The following is a 19,952-nucleotide window of genomic DNA, read 5'->3' on the forward strand; positions in this document are numbered from 1 at the left end:
CAACACCTGCTTTGCTACTTCCTAGATGTCACTGTAACATAGGATGGGTATCACCTCAAGTGTTTTTGTTTGATTGTCCTTTGCTGCAGATGTTGACGGCTGATCATCGTTTGGCAGCATTAGGCTCCACCCTGTGCCCACATTCCTCTTCGTGAGGGCCTGGAGCCCTGTGGGCTGAGAGAAGCACCAGCCATGGAGGCTTTGGTGAAATGTAAGCCATCTGAACATGACCCATCATGGGCCTGGCAAAATCACAGGGACATTAGAGGCTATGATTAAACCAAGTTTGATCTGATTTGAGATCTGGGCTCTGGCATGGAGCTGTTAAACTGGTGGCAATACTCTGGATTTGGAGACCACTGAAGTTCCTGGTGTGGCCAAGGAGAATGGCCAGCACACAAAAGACTTGCTACAACTTTGCATGTACAGACATGCCTGCTCCTGTCGACATTTGGCTTTTATTCAAATGGTGCCTGCTAGCTTTTCCCTGGCGTGCCACTGAAGCCTGGCTGATGAAAATCGAGGTTGCTGGGTACCAGGCACGCTGCACCTATCACATCCATCTGACTGACCATCATTTGTACTTTCCTGCTCCCTGGTATCTCATTCCTTGACCTACCCAGAGAACAAACCCTATCGCTAAATGATTCCCTAACCTCTCAGAAAGTGTGTTAAAGGACTACTACTAAAATACCTAGTGAATAATCATGACAATACTTTGACAGCTTCGAGATCCTCCTCTCTAAGGACTTAAAAGCACTTCACAAATGTGGTGGACTCAGACTGTCTCTGAGAAGGTCCTGCATCCTGCGGTAAGGAGTGAACCACCTTGTTCTATTTTCCAGGTGACTTCCCTAATGATCAGAAAACAACTCAAGCTCTGTCAATATTATAAGAACGTTTGTTGTTTTATTCTTTTTGGTGGGTACAAAAACCACAGTTTCTTACACAGAACAAGATTATAAATAATATCTGTAACATGAGTGACCCGTAGTCTCTTTTGATTCTACACTGCAGACTGATGACGTACTCTAAACATTTTATCATTTTGTTTCTTGTATTAGACAGATGCAAATCTGTGGAACACGGAATGATGGAACAGAATGACGGTAACAGCAAACAAGAGGATGACCAACAACTTTTATAAAAAAAAAAGTCTCTGAATTTTATTACAGTGATGGCATTTTATATCAATTATTGCAATGAATTGTTCCCTAAGATGGTTAGAAAAAAGAATTGTGTTGTCCTCTACCGAATTTACATCAGTTAAAAAGCAAGCATGTTTCAATATTCCTCTTTTTTTCAAAGAAAATGTAAATAATTTCTTTATTTTTTTCACAGGATTTACATATTTATTATTTTCTTATCACAGTTTAGTGATTAATTTCTACAGCTGAACAGCTGAGTATTCTTCCATTGTATATATTGATGTTCTGGAGACACAGGTTAGCATGTTCATTGACTTCTATAGCTATTTTTCTCTCCTTGTCAAGACAAAGACCAAAATGTTGTCCTTTCTGAGCATGTTCTTCACAGTTTAATGCGCTAAATTGGCAAGTCTTATTAGTTTTAAGTCCACTCAAGTGAAATTTGTTGCTGTTAATACACCCTTCCCAGCCCCCTCCCCCCAAAAAAACTAAATTATGAATTTTCCTGATATAAAATCTGAGTTTGGGTTTCCGAGCTGAGCTCATGCACACATTGTTGCTGATGATGTCTGGCGCATTTGGACGTACTTCCCTTTCTCAGCCAAATTATTAGTTCATCAATGACACTCCCATGTCGTTACAGTCTGTGCTGTGTTCCCATCAGTCACCAACACAGTTTGATTAAGGCACTCAATTATTTTTTTGGTTTTTATGGTAGGTCCGATGCAATTACAGCCAATCCTGAACTTTGTCTAATTGCAGTTCCAGTATGCACGGCCTTCGGGCAGTCGGGAGTCAATACGCGTCCATTTTCTCCCACGCTCCCTGTGATGGATAATCTGGCTTTGTTTCTTATGGCTTCAGAAAAGGTAAGCTAGGTTTGAAAAAAAAAGGAGAAAAGAGGAAAGTGTTACAATGTTTCTGTCCTTCAGCAAACCAGGACACAGCAAACACCAAAATATTAAATTTTAGACATCTGCATTTTTTCATGTTAACATTAAAAGTAATAATAGTAATCATCATAAATATAATACAAAGCATTTAAGACCACTAGAGAAAAAAGACTAGCAATTCTGTGGATAAATTTCATTACAATAAATCATTATTGATTTAAATGTAAAATCCAAATTTGACCAAGAAATTAACAGAAGAGGCAACACCTTAATCTAAACTGCTTCAAACTACATTTATATACAGTGAAATGAGAATCAAGGCCTTTTATGAACCTGAAAGCCTTAGCATTTGTGAATAAAGTCATGCACAGGTGTTTAGACCTTCAACTAGGAATGTAAAGATAAAGTGTAACTATTGAAAATTGTTTATAAATTGCAATAGCTGTATCAGCTATCTTTGTGATAATTCCATGGATCAGATCTACAAAAATTACTTCTTTTTCACATTGCACATATTTAGTATCAGTAAATCTGAGAACTGTCCTCAAATATCTTTTCATATATATATTTTCCTACAATTAGAGAAGGTGGAAACTTTCAAAGGAAACGTAGTTTATTGAGCGAAAATAAAATTTTCTATAGTTTTCTACATTAGGTCTGAATTTTCCACAAGAAGGTTTAATTTATTTTTTTTTAACCTCAAAATCTTTACTTTCAGGTAAATCAGAACAAAATATCTTGTCTAGGGACTATTTGACTCAAGCAAATTTGTAGTTATGCCATCTGATTTTAGCCATCCAAAAACCAGTAACCTAATCTAAAAGAGCTCGCTCATGTAATGACAGAAAAAGCCAAGTTTAGACTAAATGATTTCCAGATGACTAAAATTAGGGAAGGTGTCTAAGGTCAACCCATGCGGTAAGGACACCTGGAACAACAGGCATCCAAATTACACTAAGTGGAAACAGGTTTCAAAGATACCATGATAAAATATTAATTAGTGGGGAAATCTGACTTCTAGTCAGCAGAAGATTCGGTCTATGCATCTAACTCATGTAACTGGTGTGCAGGGATGCAATCTGAAATACCAATTGGAAGAAGAGAGACAGACGGGTGCATTCACATAGGAGCAAAGGGATGACAAACATCATAAAATCATTTTATTTGCTTTATTACTGATCTCTGCATTTAGAACTTTGTCCCTCTGAGCCCGGTTTCTCCTTCAAGGTAGCAGTGAAATCCTGAGCTGGTGTTTGATATGCTGAAGTTAATTTTATGTATGAGTGTGTGCGTATAGAGATGAGGGAGATTCCTTAAAACTCCCAAATGTTTCCAGTGCTTCTGGGTGCACTTTTGTGAAAATGCACCAGTCTAATATTGCATTGTTATCAGTAGCTCCTTCAAAAAAGAGTTCTTGAAAGTATAGCTGCTGTTGTGGCACTGCCAGAGCTTGGATATAAAAACATCTTTCCCAATCAATTACCCTAAAAACCTCAGCCCTCACAAGCAGCTGAATTCAGGAAAAGGCCTCAGCTTACGGAGCGTGTTATGGCATTCTCCTTATGCTGAAAAACCTTGGCTTCGATAATCATCAGTTGCAATGTCCAAAGTCGCCCTTTGAAAAGTTTCCCTGCTGCCACAGTACTCTGTGACAGGGACCGTTACCAAACGTATATTGACCTAATGCAACAGCTAGGTATAAAAAGGGAGGCAGAGGTAAGGAGGGAGTGGGGACCTGGGCCCATACAGTACCAAAAGCCTCATCTACTTCCCAGCAGCAAATAAAAATCTATGCATTTGCAAAGCAGACACAATGCAATGTGGTGTAGCTCCACATACTGCATGTCCAGACTCCCATTGCAAATGGGTGTTGAGGACTGGTAACTGCCTGCAGAAATACACAGAACATGTTTTGGTCAATGGCAAGAAAAAACAAAGGTGCTTCAGTTTTGGGGAGGGATGAGAGTCCAAACCAGGTTAGAATGCAAACTCGTGTGGAAAAGGGACAGCTTACTCCAGATGTGCTAGATTTCCCAGAAAGTCATCATTATATACCAGCACCTCTCCGTCACTTTGATGATCTATCTATTCATGGCCCTTCAGGGTTTGCCACTGGGGAATCTGAGAGAGAACTCAGATTTATATGGCATATACAAGTTATGTGTAACTGTGGTTTGTAGATCAGTCTATATAGCTTTCTGGCCATTGACAACACACTCGGGACAGAAAGACAGTAAAAAGGGATCCACAAAAAAACCAAAAAAATCAAATGAGAATAACAAACAATGTCTCAGCAGCCTTCCACCGAATGACAGAAAAAGCTGCAATAAAACAACTCCTCTCTTCTCATGGCAGAGATTGACAACTCAGCAATGCAGCACAGAAACAACCCAGACAGTTAACAAAGCCAGGAGGAGCAGGTCAAACTTGTACTCAGGAAGGTGCTATAAAGCCAGGTAACCAGGTAAGTGTCTGTGTTGTATTTTAAAGTATACTATAGGTAATAAGCCAGACTAATACTCCACTTAACTGTGCTGTTACGATTTCAGGTTTATGGTCTGGCTGCAGAAACAGTTTCAGGAGAGGTTGGGATGAGAGGGCAAAGTCTTGGTATTTACTGTGAATATTACCCAAACTGTGGAAGCCTCTGTGCAGTAAGTCTGTGCAGTTAACGGTGATAATGTATTTACAGATTTGTGATTAGTTTTGATTAAATTAGTTGTGGAATTAATCACATGAAAACGCTAACTTCCCAGTTCCTATTGGGAAATGAGAATTTAGGAAGCCGATATCCTCAGTCTGTATAATACAAATATCCTAGCCTGTGTGGGTTTTTTTGTTGTTCAGCCTCTTCTGGTACCTGGGTCACATAGAGATGTGTTTGGCACAAATATTTAAGATGAGCTTATAATGATTTTTTTCTATCCTGAATATGAAATTGGAAGTATAGAAGTCAAAATATGTGCATTACACATTTACTGAGCCATCCTGTAGCACTTCACCTTTTTTTGTAATTAATGTCATAATTTTTTCATTGCTTTTTGTAGTTTTGTAATGAATTTTGTTCATTATAAACAATAGCATGGGATGGGAGAGCAAGAGAAGGCAGCTGAGCTGGAAGCTGGTTCATGAGCCCACTGAGGTGGCCATGGAGAGGCAGCGGTGGTGGCTGGCTGGATACTGGCACAATCCCTTCGAAAGCCTGTCGGTTTGAGGTGAGGAACTCGGTAGGGCTTTTCCCTAGAGCAGCTGGAGAGAAGGCTATTAGGCTCCACACTGTTCTCATGGCATCAGCTCATCTAGTGTACTAAGGGCTTACTACTGATACACAAAAATGGAAAACTGCTGCCCAGGGGAAGAGGAAGGGATTGTTCCCTCCTTAAAGGAAACTTCCTTCCCTGCCTTTGGCAGATGCAGTAGCCTGTCATCCCTTCTGAATGTCTTTATCCCACACATACAGACTAGGCTTTTATCATACAGACTAGTCCCACATTTTCATTTTCTACTGCCTCGCAGGCGGGTGAATTTCCCTGACGCAGCTCACTTTTGACTAGATTAAACTAAAAGAAAAAACATGGCAATGAATAGTAAATGTCAAGTGGGTTATTTAAGCTATTTTATATTAGTTTAAAACTTATACTATTAAAACTATTTGATGTTATCTTAAAAAGTCAGTGTGTTGGTTAAGCATGCAGGTTAGAACCACCAAGCATCTTTCCATATGAGCAAGTTTTAGTCCCAATATGATCCCTTTACTCCTTGGATAAATAAACATATCAAAGGTTTCAAAATGCGTAAGACAGGCATATATCTGCAGAAATACATGTAACCGGTGTTGTGGGCTCTGTACTGCTGCCAGCTAACAGGGGTTTATGACTAGCATGCATACGAACAGACGGCATAGTCACCCCGAACAGAGCACGCACACAGGTAACGCCTCGCTTCCTGCGTGGCTTGGGATGGCCAGGTATTGCCAGGACAGGATGACTGGACCTTCGCAACATAAGCTTTTGTATAAGTCCACCTGCTAAAATTTCTCAGGTAAATATTACAGCAAACAGGTAGAATGAAGAATTTCAGAAGTCTATATTTGCTTGAAAACCTAGTTATTTCTATTTTTTTGTGAGTTTTTAAATATCTGCATCCTAAAATGTTTTTAAGAGATTATCAGAAGTTTTGATTGACCCAAACATGAATTTTCAATAAAATAAAATGCAATGTGGGCCATTTTTTATATTTTTTTTCCTGTAAGAATTCATCTCTGTGTTGCAACAAGTCCCACAAAGATCCAAACTTCAGAGAAAGGTACTTACGATTTTTCCTTAAAAAATAAAACTCTTTTAGCCCTCATTTTTATTTCAAGAACACAGTAAGGCTAAAATTAATTCTACAATTACAATCATAGCGTTTGTTGCACCAGAATCATGGAGCTGGGTGGGAACTCAGGGGACTGTCATGTGCCATGTTGAGCACGCTAAGACAGTTTGGGTCAGGTCAATATTTGAATGAAAGCTTTAGTTTTTTTGTTTGTTTCCTCTAAGATTGTTTTGGATGCATTGCACCCCGTATACCTAATAAGGAATATGTTTTCTGGGACTGTTAACTTTTATACCAGCCTGGGTGCACTCTTGGTTGTGGGCACATAACTAAAGAATTTAAAGGAAGAAGATATCTTCATTTGCATTTTGCGTAATTACTTGCACAGATTATTTCTTTTTAAGACCCTTATTACTGACAGTAGGCAGTGAACTTGGGAGATTAATATTAGCATCTGGAAGTGCTGACTCCCAGTTCACAGTAATGAACACTGGCCTATGCTCTTGGAATCCCCGACACCTACTATACCTCGCATTTTCACCAGTGAACAAAGTGCACAGCTAAGACTGTTTTTTTAACATGGGGAAAACAGGCAGCTCTGTTACAATTAAAATATAACCAGGGTCACAACTTCTTGTACAGCAGGGAACAAAAGAAAACTGCACAGTGACAGTATGTTTGGGATAGTTTCCCAGCCAGTGTATGCCAAGCCCCCTCCCTCGCCCCCCGAGAACCCACCTATTCCTTGCAGCGCTCCAGCTATCATGCTCAAACACCATTCTCTGCTCACTCTGTGTTTGCTCTGTACTGTATGGTTCGGTATTGTACCGGCTGTGCCTTTAGACTGTAAGCTCCTCGAGACAGGGACCTGTTATGTGTTTGGCACACTTCACCTATTGTACAGCGCCGTGTACTCCAGCGCTATATAAATGATAAATAAAAAATAATAATTGTATCTCCAGCTGTTTCCTCCAAAGTTTTTTCTAGGTGGCAACATAAAAATTATATTCTTCATCTCCTTTCCCTAAATTTTTATTTCTTACTTCCACTATAGAGATGGCTCAGTGATTTCAGGAAAAGGTAGCTCAAGCTTTTTGTTAACAGATGAGACATGTCTTGCTATTTGCAAGGGCAAGGGAGCTCTAGGTAGCACAAAAGGGCAGGGTCCTAGCTGCACCTTCACTTATAAAGCAGCCAGTATAGCTTGGGAGCTATGTAAAGGTTATATTTAGAAGCTCAATTTGCTGCTACGTGCCATTTCCAAAGGTCAGAGAGTTGATTTGACTAATGATTAGTTGGCAAGATACTCACTGCATGGATGACAACAAGTACATTAGTAAACCATCCCTGCATGCCTACTCAGGGGAACTACACAGATGCAGCTCAGTAACATCACCGGTCCATTCTCCAAAATCACTGTGTGAACATCAAAAATACACTAGTCCTGAGCTAGGTAAGGGTGTACGTTACTGAAAGCTGAGGACGATAATCAAGGTCTGTTCACTGCTTAGTGACTTTTTGTGGTTATTATAGTGGGCAAAGGTTGACCTGAAGCAGGATATTGTGAAAAAAAAGCCACACAATTAGCATAAAACATATATCAAAGGGAGGGTGAAGGAATAGGGTGGGGAGGAGGGAGAGAAGGTAAAACAACATTTAGACTTCTTGTAACAGTGCCTTGTCTTCTGTTAGGTTAACTATGGTTCAGTGACATTGCCTATCCTAAGTCTTGATTATAACAAAGTCCCAGTTAGGGCCAACATAGAATAATAAAGGCTTACAGTGATTTGTCACTAGTAGAGTGCAAACCTTTAGGAAAACAGATGGCCAATCAAATAATTAAACATTGGCCCTGTGAATACATATTTTATGTTTTCAAATAGTTGTCATCTTGCAACTGATTCGACAACATCGAGTTGTTAAAAAAGTATTTTTTATGTTAAAAATTCCTTGCAATGCAGATGTCTATTAGCAACATAGAATAGTATACTGTACATCTGCAGCCAAAAAAACTGAACCACTTTGCACTGAAGTTTTCCAAAATATAAAGCTCTGTTCAGAAGCAAGCACCACTAGACAGACATGTCACAACACTGCGTTACAAGATGCATCACCCACTCACTGTAGTAGGCCCTAAGTCCTACCCCTAAATTTTAATACTTTCGGTTCCATATACGTTGTAACCTTCTCTATATGTTGCTAAATTCTGGGTATTCTGCGAGGAAGTTGGGTTAAAAGTCTGTGCACTCTTTGCCACCTTCATTCGTTTCGCCTCTGCCCTGGACTTGTAACAGAACTCTATCAAAGCCACCAGCATTGCCAAGCCCAAGCCTCCAACCAGAATGTAGAAGACTCCAGCAACGTTGCTGAGACTCAAGGCACTCGTCTTGTCCTGGGGAAACAGAAGCGACACAGTTAACCCTGGAAAACACATAGCTACACATAGCACAAGCTACACATTAAAACATTGGAAATAGAAATAAATAACAACGCTTAGCTGAAATTAAATGACACTTATTTACATAGCTCTCACAAAATTTGACCTATCTGGATGTATAAAATATATTTTAAGTGCTAATTTTCCTGGTTGGCATAAAAAATATTATAAGTATATTGCCAACATATCAGGATGTCATTACTTGCTTACTGCAAAGCATTACTTCTACTAAGTGGAGGATTAAACGACATGACTAGCTCTCTTTAGGGGTCATTTCAGCACTGATACAAAACTACGTTTACGTAAAGCTCTTTAAAAGCTTTGAAATCCAGAAATCCATTTACATCAGACAAGACTCTGCTTGATCTTTATGAAAACAGTAATTGCACTTGTGGTAGGCACTGCTGTTAATTTAAAAGATCCAGACTGAGTTTCTGATACTTAAATAACAGTTGAAAATAACATGTGAGGCTTAAGTTATTTCTTTGAACAAACACTTCCTTTGAAAGTGCACAGTGTACCATACACATCATGATATATTTGCCTCTTACCGATTATTGTATTTTGTTTTGATTTTATTATAGACACAGTTCTGGAACATGCCCATGGACTACTAAGGCTTAGTAACAGTACAATTTTAAATAGCAATTTCTGAAATCTTACACATTATTCATAATTTAGACAATGAGAACTTTCTTTAGCAAATTATTAAATATGCACCATTTTATAAAAGATCACCTTCTTGGATGTACTGTATTCTGCACTTCTATTCTGCATTTCTCTATACTTCACTGCTTAGTTACGAATCATATTTTTTTACTTCAAATCCATGTGCATTTTTAGCACAGTTCTCAAGGAACTCTCATGTTTGACTTCCATATACTACATTGTGCGCCTTATGATACTTATGAAGTTTTATTCTTACGCAGACTATATACTCTTTACCTAAAGTAAGGACAGTACTTAACTTCCGATTGTATTCTCTATGAAATTTCAACTTATGAAAAATGCGGAATATTTGGATGTTTAATTTAAAGAGGCACTATTTATTGTGTAATCAGTAGATTACCACAGTAAAATTCCCACGGACGTATAGAGGTGTCTGGGCTTTACAGCTGGGTTCTGCGTTGTCTGTCTCTTTTTAGCTGGCTAGGAGGACTCTGAATATCTTGGAGCTGACTGTGTTCCTCTGGTGGCAATTGCTAACATGCTGCTTGCAAACAAGGAGGAGGCAAGACTGAGAAAGGCCTGAACTAACGTATGTGGTGGGTTGAGGCTTTCTTAGCTGTCATTTACAAGTACTCTGCCATCCTCTAGACCGCTTTTCACTCATTTCTCCAAAGCACTTGCCAGAAAAAGCAAAATATGTTTGAAGTTTGTTTCCCAGGTTAATTTTACCTGCTATTCAGCAGGGTAACTCTCAGGGCATGCAGGCAGCAAGCAGTCACTGCCCATCACACTTTCCTTTTAATTCTGGACAGCACAGGCTGGCACGGACGGAGACTAGCACTGTGAAGAAATTTCAGACTCCCTGAATACAGGGCTGGCACTGACTGTGGTGGTTCCCAGCCTTCAGAAAATACTTGCTTCTGTCTTTGTACCCCAGTAGAGAGAAATAGAGAAGGTTCCGCTCCCTGGAGCTGTCAGGATTACTGTTTGGGAATGGACTGAGGTAAACACTGGAAGCAGTACAAAGCTATTAATTATCAAAGACTTTCACTTCAAAGCTTGAGTTAAGTCTTCCTTGGCTCCTCAAGGAGCCAGGGACCTTCCCAAAGGGAGCCAGGGACAGCCACCATGGGCAGCAATGAAACGCAATCCTTCCCATTAGCGTTTTTCCTTCTCAGAAAACCACTGGGGGAGGCCAGCTCCAAAAGGAGAAGGTGGGAAGGGACATTTCCTAAGTAGTCAATGGGGAAAGTCCATCCCCTGTAGGCAGGAAGGAAACAACTAACCCAACCTGCTTCCCCAAAACGAAACAACTGCCTTGTAGCTCTTCAACAAATGCCCTGAACATAGAGGATGATGTTTGGTGATTTGTATCACTGAAGACTTTAAAAAGCAATAGTGCTTCTTTAAATTAAAGTGTGAGCCCCATCAAGACGGGGTGAAACGGATTCACTCTGTGTCTACAGCTGCTTATTTTATTTCTAAGTCATTTTGTTTATTACTTCCTTTACTGCTTTGTGAACACGACAGTAGGTCCCGAACTGCAGCGACTGACCTTACTTCCAGAGTCCTTGGGTCCACATTCACCTTTATCGTACCACCATTTGTTTTTCAGCTTGTCTAAGACGCCTGCCTCACTGAGTTTCAAAACGGCAAGGTTTACAGGAGTTCTTCACGTGGAAAATAACATAAATAACATTATATATGTTATTTTATGTTATTCAAGTCAAACTACATAGAATCGCATTGCAAAGTGACAGAGCAGAGGCCACAGTGGGTGCTATGTCATGTACTGTTGGCCCAGGTTTAGAGACAGACATACGACCGGGACCTGCTCCATCGCTTTAGGTAACAGGCACATACTGCTGGGGAAGATTTGTAAATAAATAGTATGCAATTACTGTGAACCCAAAATTATTGGCTTAGACATATTAAAAACATACCCTTCAGAGACATATATAATACAACTCGATATACGATTTACAAAACATATTAATTTGTGTTCCTTGCTTTCAATCTATTTTTAGTTTGTATGCATACAAACTGATAATATGACATGGCTATAGCTATTTCATTTACTGCCCTCAAAATTATCCTGGCAAGAGAAAGGAGCCGCTTCGTGCAGTTTGCTGCCCGTAACCACTTGCACAGATCTGTAATCAGCAGGTCTGCATGCAGAGAATTAGACAGAGAGCTGCGATGCCTCTATCCTCAGCTGAGAAGAACATGACAGTCCATGTTTCATTTTCATTTCCTGTTTCAAAGTTTTTCCTTAAATCTCACTTATTCACATAAGTCTTTCGAGGGTCCCAGGCTGATGATAAATTACTACTTGGAATATCTTCTCTTACTAGTTCTATTTGCTGTGGGTGCTGTAACAAGAGTTTAATACTGACATGAAATCTAATCTGGTGCCTCAAAGTCATGGACCGCTATGGGTTTACACTGAAGTTACTTAAACTCAGTGAATAATCTGAGAGTATTATGGTAATGCCCCACTTCATGCAGTTGTACCAGTTTATTTTCTAAAAACTTACGAAATGATTAACAGACTTATTTTATGTACTTTCCCCTTTGAATCATAGACTGCCCAATTTTTAATGTGGTAGGCATGTGGGTATCTATTTATGTGCAGGTGTGCATGAAAATACAATATATATCAGAGATGGAGGTAGCTAAACAGAAATGGCATGTGATAGACAGCTTTCTGGTGATGTTTTATGACATAGGACCTGATCCTGTGTGTGCCAGCAGATTTCTACGGGAAAATTAATCTCATTATACACCATAATCTATTAATTGCTAAAATGTTGACCCATGAATTCAAGGCTTAATAAATAAATAACCAGCACAAGCATTAGTTAGTATAGCATAACTGAACCTACTAAAATAGGTACTATGAAAGAGAAAAGGGGCATGTTACTCTCTATAACTGGTTTAATCCCCAAATGCTTATGTATTAAGATATTTGTGTATATATATCATTTTTATATATATATATATATTTGATATACAAGAAACAGCTCCTGAACCTTGTACGCTACTCTTAGCTTTAGGGGTCCCGCCTTTTCATACATTCTGATTACTCTTTATATGTATATTCATAAAGGGGGGGATTCGCCTCACCTCATTATTTTCACCCACAAGTTACGCCCCAAGCTTTGGCTGCCTGTCTAGGCTTCACTCAGTTAAGGGAAAAGATAGGTACCTCCAAAAGGTGGGCTTAGATACCAGTTTTAACACAGGATGAAGCATGCTGTTGAGATGCCCATCTCTTTTTATTTACTGCTGAGGAAGCCTTGGTGCCTCAGAGAAATGACAATTTTTGACAGCTACAGTGGGGTGAGGGGATTCCTAGGCACTCTGAAGCGATCCCTTTAAGTAAAGGAAATGCTTCATCCACTTTCCACATCCCACACATTTAATTCATATGGAATACTCTGCTAGAACAGAAAATGCCTATTTCTTGATCTTTTTCAATATTCAAACTTACATTTTGTCTTCAGGCTTCCTGGCAGCAGGTTGTGCAGGTTGATAGTGGAATGTGAGAGTCCCACAGCTGTGAAATGAGTGAGCAGCAGTTTGGGATGCTGGCAAGTTGCCTGTCAATATGATCCTCTGTTTGCTTCTAGTACAAGTGCGAAATAATTAATACTATTTGGGTAGCTGTCATCTGTAACATGCCATGCATTGGCACTGAGCCACATTTCGGTGCTCCTAAATCCCAGCAGTGTAACGGGGCCGGTTATGACAAGGATAAGGGACACCCAGGTATTGTTCCCACATGGAAAATCAGAAGCTTGTGGAGTTGTTGCAGATTAAACTGACTAAAGTGATAATTAGAACTCGATATGAACTATCAAGAACAGCAGCAAGCTGGGACAAGTCAGAAAACAGATGTCTCCCAGTCCTTTGCTTGTTTTTTCAGCACTGACAGTTTAAGTATATAAAGCCCAATAGAGGCAGGGATTTTTTCTTCTTTGCAGCTATAGTTCCTTTCTGTATTGTCATCCTTTCTGTATTGTCTCTGTGAGGAAGCTCTCAGGCTTTCCTTTGGGAAATTGCCATGCTATCCTCAATATATAACTGAGCATAGATGAGGCAATTCCCACTTTTCACTGAAATACAGCCAGTGATGTGTCCAAGGCCAGGCCCTTGTTTTTCCTCTCCACTACTTTTGCTGAAAGACCTTCTGAATCAAGGCATTGCACAAGCTCAGGGAAAGCTGTCCTCTGCCCCTCACTTTCTTGCCTGCCCTAGCGAGGCCGTGTGAATGAGACACGATGTGTCCTTAACATCTCACCTCAGACACTCCTGGCTGTGATGAGGGAGAATCACTTTGAACTAAATTTATTTAAAAGTATTTTAAATATATTTAAATTTAAATCTTAAAATATTTTACGCTTTCAGAACAGGATTTTTGTCTCACTTTAAATCAGCCAGCTGCGATGGGAAATGTACGTGATCCAACACGAGAAGCCCAGGTTGAGGGCTGCAGAGTGGAAAAGGAAGATTTTTTGCTTACGCTTTTCAGAATAGCAACATTTATACCTGTTTGCAATCACTGTAAGTGATTGCAGGTGTAGTGAATTTTCATGTATTTTAGGCTTTGTTTTGTTTGTTTTTTTTTTCATTTCAGTAGGAGATTTTCAACAGTGCCCATGGGAGATGAATGCCCAGATCACCTTGGCTTTCAGGGCAAGTCACTTCTCTAGGTGTCTTTCCTTTCTTTGAAAATATCCTCTCCAAATAAGCATCATTTTAATCGTGTCAGTCACAAACTCAAGAGACTACAACTTGTTACTACACTGCTTACACAAACAGTTGGTGAATAGTCCCACTGATATTAAAGGGGGCAGAAACTAAAAATCAGTATGGTCTGATGTACATTAGTAAGAGCAATGTACTTAAGTCATATAAAGAGGGTAAATCCAGCATTTAGAAATAAATTTGCCATTAAGTTCAGTCTTGCATACATAATACTACAGTGGAAAATGGCTATAGATTTGGGCTTTTTTCAAGTTGTTTAGTGATTTGTGAATCACTAATGTTGGGCTAAATCATCAGTTAGAGTAAACTCGCAGAGTTTGTGAAAATCAGTGTAGTTTTTCCAATGTACAGCTGCTGAGAATCTCCCTTGTTATAGATAAACAGGATCCATCTGCCTCAAATTTATATAAGGATAATACCTGAGAAATAACAACTAAAATGACCCTTTATATATGGAGAAGAATTTGTCCCTTGTAGCCACAGTGCAAAACTGTTGTGTGACAGCACAGGAGACCCTGTTCTTCACACACGTGCTGAAGTCCGTGGTGGCGCAGCCTGAGCTGGGTACAGGGATACTGGTTTTCTACCTTTTCATCATGTTCTCAGCCCTTCTACCTCCTCTCTCAGCTTCTTACGCATTTCCTCCTATCCTGTCATCAATCAATTGCTGTTGGAAGGGCCGGTTTTTAAGAGCCTTGGGCTGGATCTTTTGCCAGCAACATCAGCGAAATCACAGCCCTTTAAAACAGCATTAATGAAGTTCTGTTCGTTGTGTCCAGGACAACAAATGGGCAATTATAGCATTTAAATTACAATACTGAGTGATTCTGAAGCCAATACAGAATTTTGGTACACAGGGATTTTAACAATGCAATCACAAGTATGCTTTAGGAGCATTTTCATTACCCACTCATGGCTGAGCCATTAATTTAAATGTAAGGTCAGTCTCATCCGCTGAATGAAAAACAAGGACCACCATGTTCTCCTGAGCGCTGCCATTAGAGATTGGAGGAGAGCTCCATCAGCACAGCTTCCTTCCATTCACACTTCTATAAAAACAATGGAGCAGAGTGGCAAAAACTGTGTTTACAGTTCGCATGAAAGATGATGGCATACAGTTAAGATCTGAGGTAATACTTTCAAAAGGACTGAAATGACATGGGGGCCTCAGTTTTAGCTTCACACATGACTTAATTACTGAGGTCACTAAACCACAGGTGGTTCACACAGGGCAGCTCTGTGAACTGTCTTTCTGAATTTTGGAAGACGGTTCCTTAGAGGGAAAATAAGTTGGTAGGCTAGAGGTGACCTTTTAAGAGCACAGAATGAAGGTAGAGGAAATCTTGTTTTGCAGAGCAACACAAAACTTTGCAGAACTGCTGAGCTCTAATGAAACTCCCCAACTTCTATAGTCCTCTGTACTATCATGAAGGGTTATTCTGGGTCTAGTTTCGTATTCTGACTAGTGAATTTCCAGTAGTAACAGCACACTTAACAGCCAACTCTCAGGTGCTGTGTTTCTTTCAGGAGAAGCGGATGTTCTTATTTTCATTCATGACAGTAGGAAGCCCTCCATTTTGCACTGGAGCTGCTAACAAAACTCAGGGTTTGTTCTTTTTAAATCCATACAATGAAAAGAAGTAGTAGCTAGAGATGTTTAAGAGCTTAGTTCAGGACTTGGTAGCTGTCAGGTTTACAGCATGGTGTCCTGGTTATTCCACTAATGATCATTTGCTAGCATATAAAATTAAAATATTTAGAGCTCCATTCATTCAGTAGAAAGGGTCTTATTGACTTTGATTCATCAGATCCTACAAAATTGTTCCTGAACAAGGAAATGGATTTTGTAGATGATAAATGGCTAACTAACACTTTGGGGAGTCAGAGTAGCTGTAATTTGAAAAACAAGATGCTGCTGCAGTACAGAATTTGAAAAGTATGGTATTGCCTGCTCATCTCTGATGTGCCTGGTCCTACTGAACGTGGGCAGTGCAGGTGCACGATAGACCTGGGGCTTTCCAGGGCACTGGTACTGCCTACTCACTCAGCTGTGCCTGAGAAGAGTGTGGCAAGAAACAGGCCTGAGGTCAGACGAATGCTCCTGGCAGACTGTATATCGTCCTAGGACAAAAGGTTGAGCTCCATCACCTTCTCCATCCTTTGCTAATGCTGCTTTGCCCACCGTATTTTCTGTTTCACCCTGACCTGCCTGTGTCACCTATTGTTCATGTCATTGGCAATGTGTTCCTTCCTCCCTCCTGCATTCACAGATCCTCCCTGTTTCTCCACGGACCGCACTCCTCGCCTTTCTTTTCTACATTTATTCCCCCACTCCTTTTTCTCTCACTTGCCATCACACCAAACTTGCTACTTCAGCGCTTCCCGACATTTCCCTGGTGAACCCCTGCCTGACCCTCTACCATGAGCTGCTCCCCTTTTCCTGCTTCATGACTCAAAGCACCAGAGGCTGGTAATCAGGGAAAATAAAAGCATTCTTAGTTTGCTACCTAGCTTTTACCTCACCTTTCAACCACAGCAGGTTTGTGAGGAGTGTATTCTAAGAAAATTGAGGTATTTTAATGATGTGACTCCCTGCCTGTGACATCTAAAAAAATTAAATAAACACCCCTCCCCCAGTAACGCAAAAGTTCAGGCTTGGGTGGAGCATATAATAGTTGCAATGTGAGAGATCTAAGGTTCACTTGTCAACTTCCTTACAAGAAGTTGGCGCCTGCTTCACTTGCAGGTACATGCTTTCAGGTCTAATATGCCCAAGCACTTTGGAAGAGAAAATAGAGACCATTTTTGAAACTGTGACTGCTGGCGAGCAGAGTGCTGGGGGAAAATAGGTAGAGCAGCAGGATTGAAGGTAAAGTGAAGAGGATTAGGAGACCAGTTCTGGGTGAGTGCAGAACAGCCCAAGGGATGGTCCCTGAGGCAAGGACACAGCATGAAAGAGCAGGAGGGCTAAAGAAGGAGAGAAAATAGTAAGAAAAAATATATATATGTAGGCAACCGTAAAGAAAGCTACATAAACTGTGTATGACAAATCGGTCAAATTTAATCATCTATATCCGACTAGCTCTGTGCCTGCACAGTTACCCGTGCAGCACTCTCTTATATATTGTTCACACACAAGCACATAAATAAATATTATTACAAGCTGCCTGGCATGGAAGGGGTATTTTTAATATCTTCATCTGCCCCCACTTTACCATCTCCACTTCCACATCTTTGCTTCTTTTCAGCACAAAGTAGTTTCCCAAAAGGAAGCTGTGAGGCAGCAATGAAGTAGTGGCACTGGCCACATGGAAGATATGGAAATGCAGGAAGAATAAGAAGCTGTCATCACCTAAACCTAAAATTCAGCCTAAAATTCCTGTCTGATAAATTCTGATAATTCTGCCTAGGGAACCACCATGGTTTTCAGTTTGCTGGTAAGTTATCAGGAAATGTCATGTGAAGATACTTGAGCTGAAATTTGTTGAATTTGTCCTATTTTGGGTACTCGTGAAAATTGTAATTTGTACCAGCATTGTTTGTGCCAGTAGTGCATCCCTGAGCCTGGACCATGCATTAGATTACTGCTAGGGGGAGTCACGCTGATCTTCACCCTCTTCCTGCACTGTCACTGAAAAATATTTTGGTTAGTACCACATAGTAGAAAAAAGTCTGATCAGGTATTTGTGTCTGAAGGTTTCAGACTGCTTGTTCACACGAGCAAGCTTGGAAAAGGCTGATCATGATTTCAGAAGATGCAGGTTTCTGAACACTGGTGATACATCTCACAGCAGAGACCATTTAGGAGTTCCCCTTAGGGCACTTAAACAAATGCAAATATTTTTGCTTTGACAGTAATTGCATACACCTAGATTTCAACTGCAGGTACCAGCAGTCCTGTGCTACTGGTGAAGCTGTTTCGTGGCAGGTAAAAACCCCAGCAGATGCACCAATTACTTTATATACTGTTTACCCGCTTTTGGTGACATTGAGGCTAACCTTGGAGTCACCTCCCCCGCTGCCACATTCTCCTTTGTCGTACCACCATTTGTTTTTCAATTTGTCCAAGAGGCCTTGTTCATTCAGTTTTAAAACTGCGAGGTTAACAGCATTTCTTGAAACGATAAAACATATTTTGTAAGAAACTGCACAGCTGTTAAGATGTTAGAAGGAATGAGGACTTAAGCTGTTTATAAGCTTGATCCCCACACTAAATAAACCTCTCATTTCCATATTTCAAAGCCCTTGGCAGCACAAATAATTGTGGTTACTTTCAAATGTGAAAAAAATGTGTTTCCAGTGTAGAAATGATTTTCAGAATGGCTTGGATTTTAACATGAAAATTCTATCAACCAACCAAAACTATTTTAGCAAAATGATGATAAAACCCTGCATGGAATTATAAATGATTTACACAGATTTATTTGCATCTATATTTAGAGTACGTTTAATGTGGGCCCAGGCTGATTTTTCAAGCAGATGGGAAAATGTATCCCCATATACCAAAGAGGCAAGATCCAGTCAGCCTATGCTAGACACTGCCAGTCACTGTGTCACATACAGTTTTGACATACAGCAATTCAGAGTGATCCCGCACAACCTATGGGCTAAGGCTCCAGAAACAGGCAGTGTGAGGTAAAGCTGAAGAGCACTAACAGCTTGCATGCTGACTATGATGCTGTCTAGAGCCAGTTGATAGAAAAGAATGCTCAAAGAGGTGCCAGGAGTCCTGCCCATCTGAAGCTTCACCACCTGCCGTGGGCACATCTGTACGTTTGGTAGGCAGGCTCTAGCGTCCTGCTCCCTTTGCGCAATAGTGACTTAGCTGAAATGCAAGACCTGGGGTCTAGCTTAGTGCCGTGACTCCAGGGACTGCCCCCCTATCTTGGGAGAGCACCCTGTCTCCAGCCCGAAGGGCACCCGCGATGCGGAGAAGGAAGGCGGAGGTGAAGGGGTTCCTTTCAGGAAACCTGGGGAAAGTGCAGCCAAGCAGAAGCTCAAGCACTGAGAAGACTAAACCCAGCCCATTTGCTGGGTGCTGAGATACTAGCAGGTAGTTGGGATGTCCTGAGGACTTTCTGCTGGAGGGTTTATACATGTTGTGCTACCACTGGATGAAAGATGAATCCTGCATTACTAGCAGCATGGTGGCACAGGCACCACACACTTAAAGGGGCTTCATGAAACCCGGTGTCCTCTGTCCATGTTTAGTGCTCTTTTTTCAGGTGCGAGAAGTACCCGAGAGAGACTTTGGATCTGTGCAGGCAGAGGTGCACTGCCGCCATGAAGGCTAAAGCAGAGAATTGCCGCTTCTGTATGAACTCAAGGCTGCCAGGACTGCACGGAAATTCAGGCAAGAAAGGGACACAGCTGGTCATAGGATGGGGTGCTTCTGCACATGCTCAGAGGTTTTCCTTCAGGTGCCGAGACAGCATTAAGGCTGGATAGCAGAGGGTAGACAGTATAGATTGCCATACAAATCCAAACGTAAGGCACCTGGATTTATGATAGGAACTATAGTCTCTATATGACACTTTAAAATCAGTTGATAACTAATCTGCGAAGGCGTTTATGCAGCCGCCTTCACCTCCTGAGGAATTTTTGCACTTGTTTAAGTGTATGACTTCGTATCTTTATTACTAAGAGCCTCAACAGTCATATCCTATTGGCACACAACTACATCAATATTTGTTCATAATTCATAATAATAAACTTCTC

At 40.6% G+C, this 19,952-nt stretch overlaps 1 protein-coding gene across 5 annotated transcripts in view; it reads right to left on the bottom strand.

Moving 5' to 3' along the window:
- Positions 1 to 1,122: 1,122 nt before the first annotated feature.
- The window catches only part of GRIA4 (glutamate ionotropic receptor AMPA type subunit 4), a 231,302-nt gene continuing 212,472 nt past the window's right edge, over positions 1,123 to 19,952 (bottom strand). The window contains exons 14-17 of one of the 5 annotated variants that reach the window (XM_064441288.1): positions 11,020 to 11,134; positions 8,616 to 8,750; positions 7,097 to 7,279; positions 1,940 to 2,022 (exon numbers count right to left, since the gene is read on the bottom strand). In XM_064441288.1, coding sequence (XP_064297358.1) covers positions 7,145 to 7,279; positions 8,616 to 8,750; positions 11,020 to 11,134 — 385 coding nt within the window. In that variant the 3' untranslated portion in view covers positions 1,940 to 2,022; positions 7,097 to 7,144. Of the gene's footprint in view, positions 2,023 to 7,096; positions 7,280 to 8,502; positions 8,751 to 11,019; positions 11,135 to 18,233; positions 18,349 to 19,952 lie in introns of all 5 variants that reach the window. The other 4 variants (XM_064441286.1, XM_064441287.1, XM_064441289.1 and 1 more) reach the window with 4 other exon arrangements.

Source organism: Phalacrocorax carbo, chromosome 1, assembly GCF_963921805.1.
Source record: "Phalacrocorax carbo chromosome 1, bPhaCar2.1, whole genome shotgun sequence".
In the NCBI taxonomy this organism is placed as follows: domain Eukaryota; kingdom Metazoa; phylum Chordata; class Aves; order Suliformes; family Phalacrocoracidae; genus Phalacrocorax; species Phalacrocorax carbo.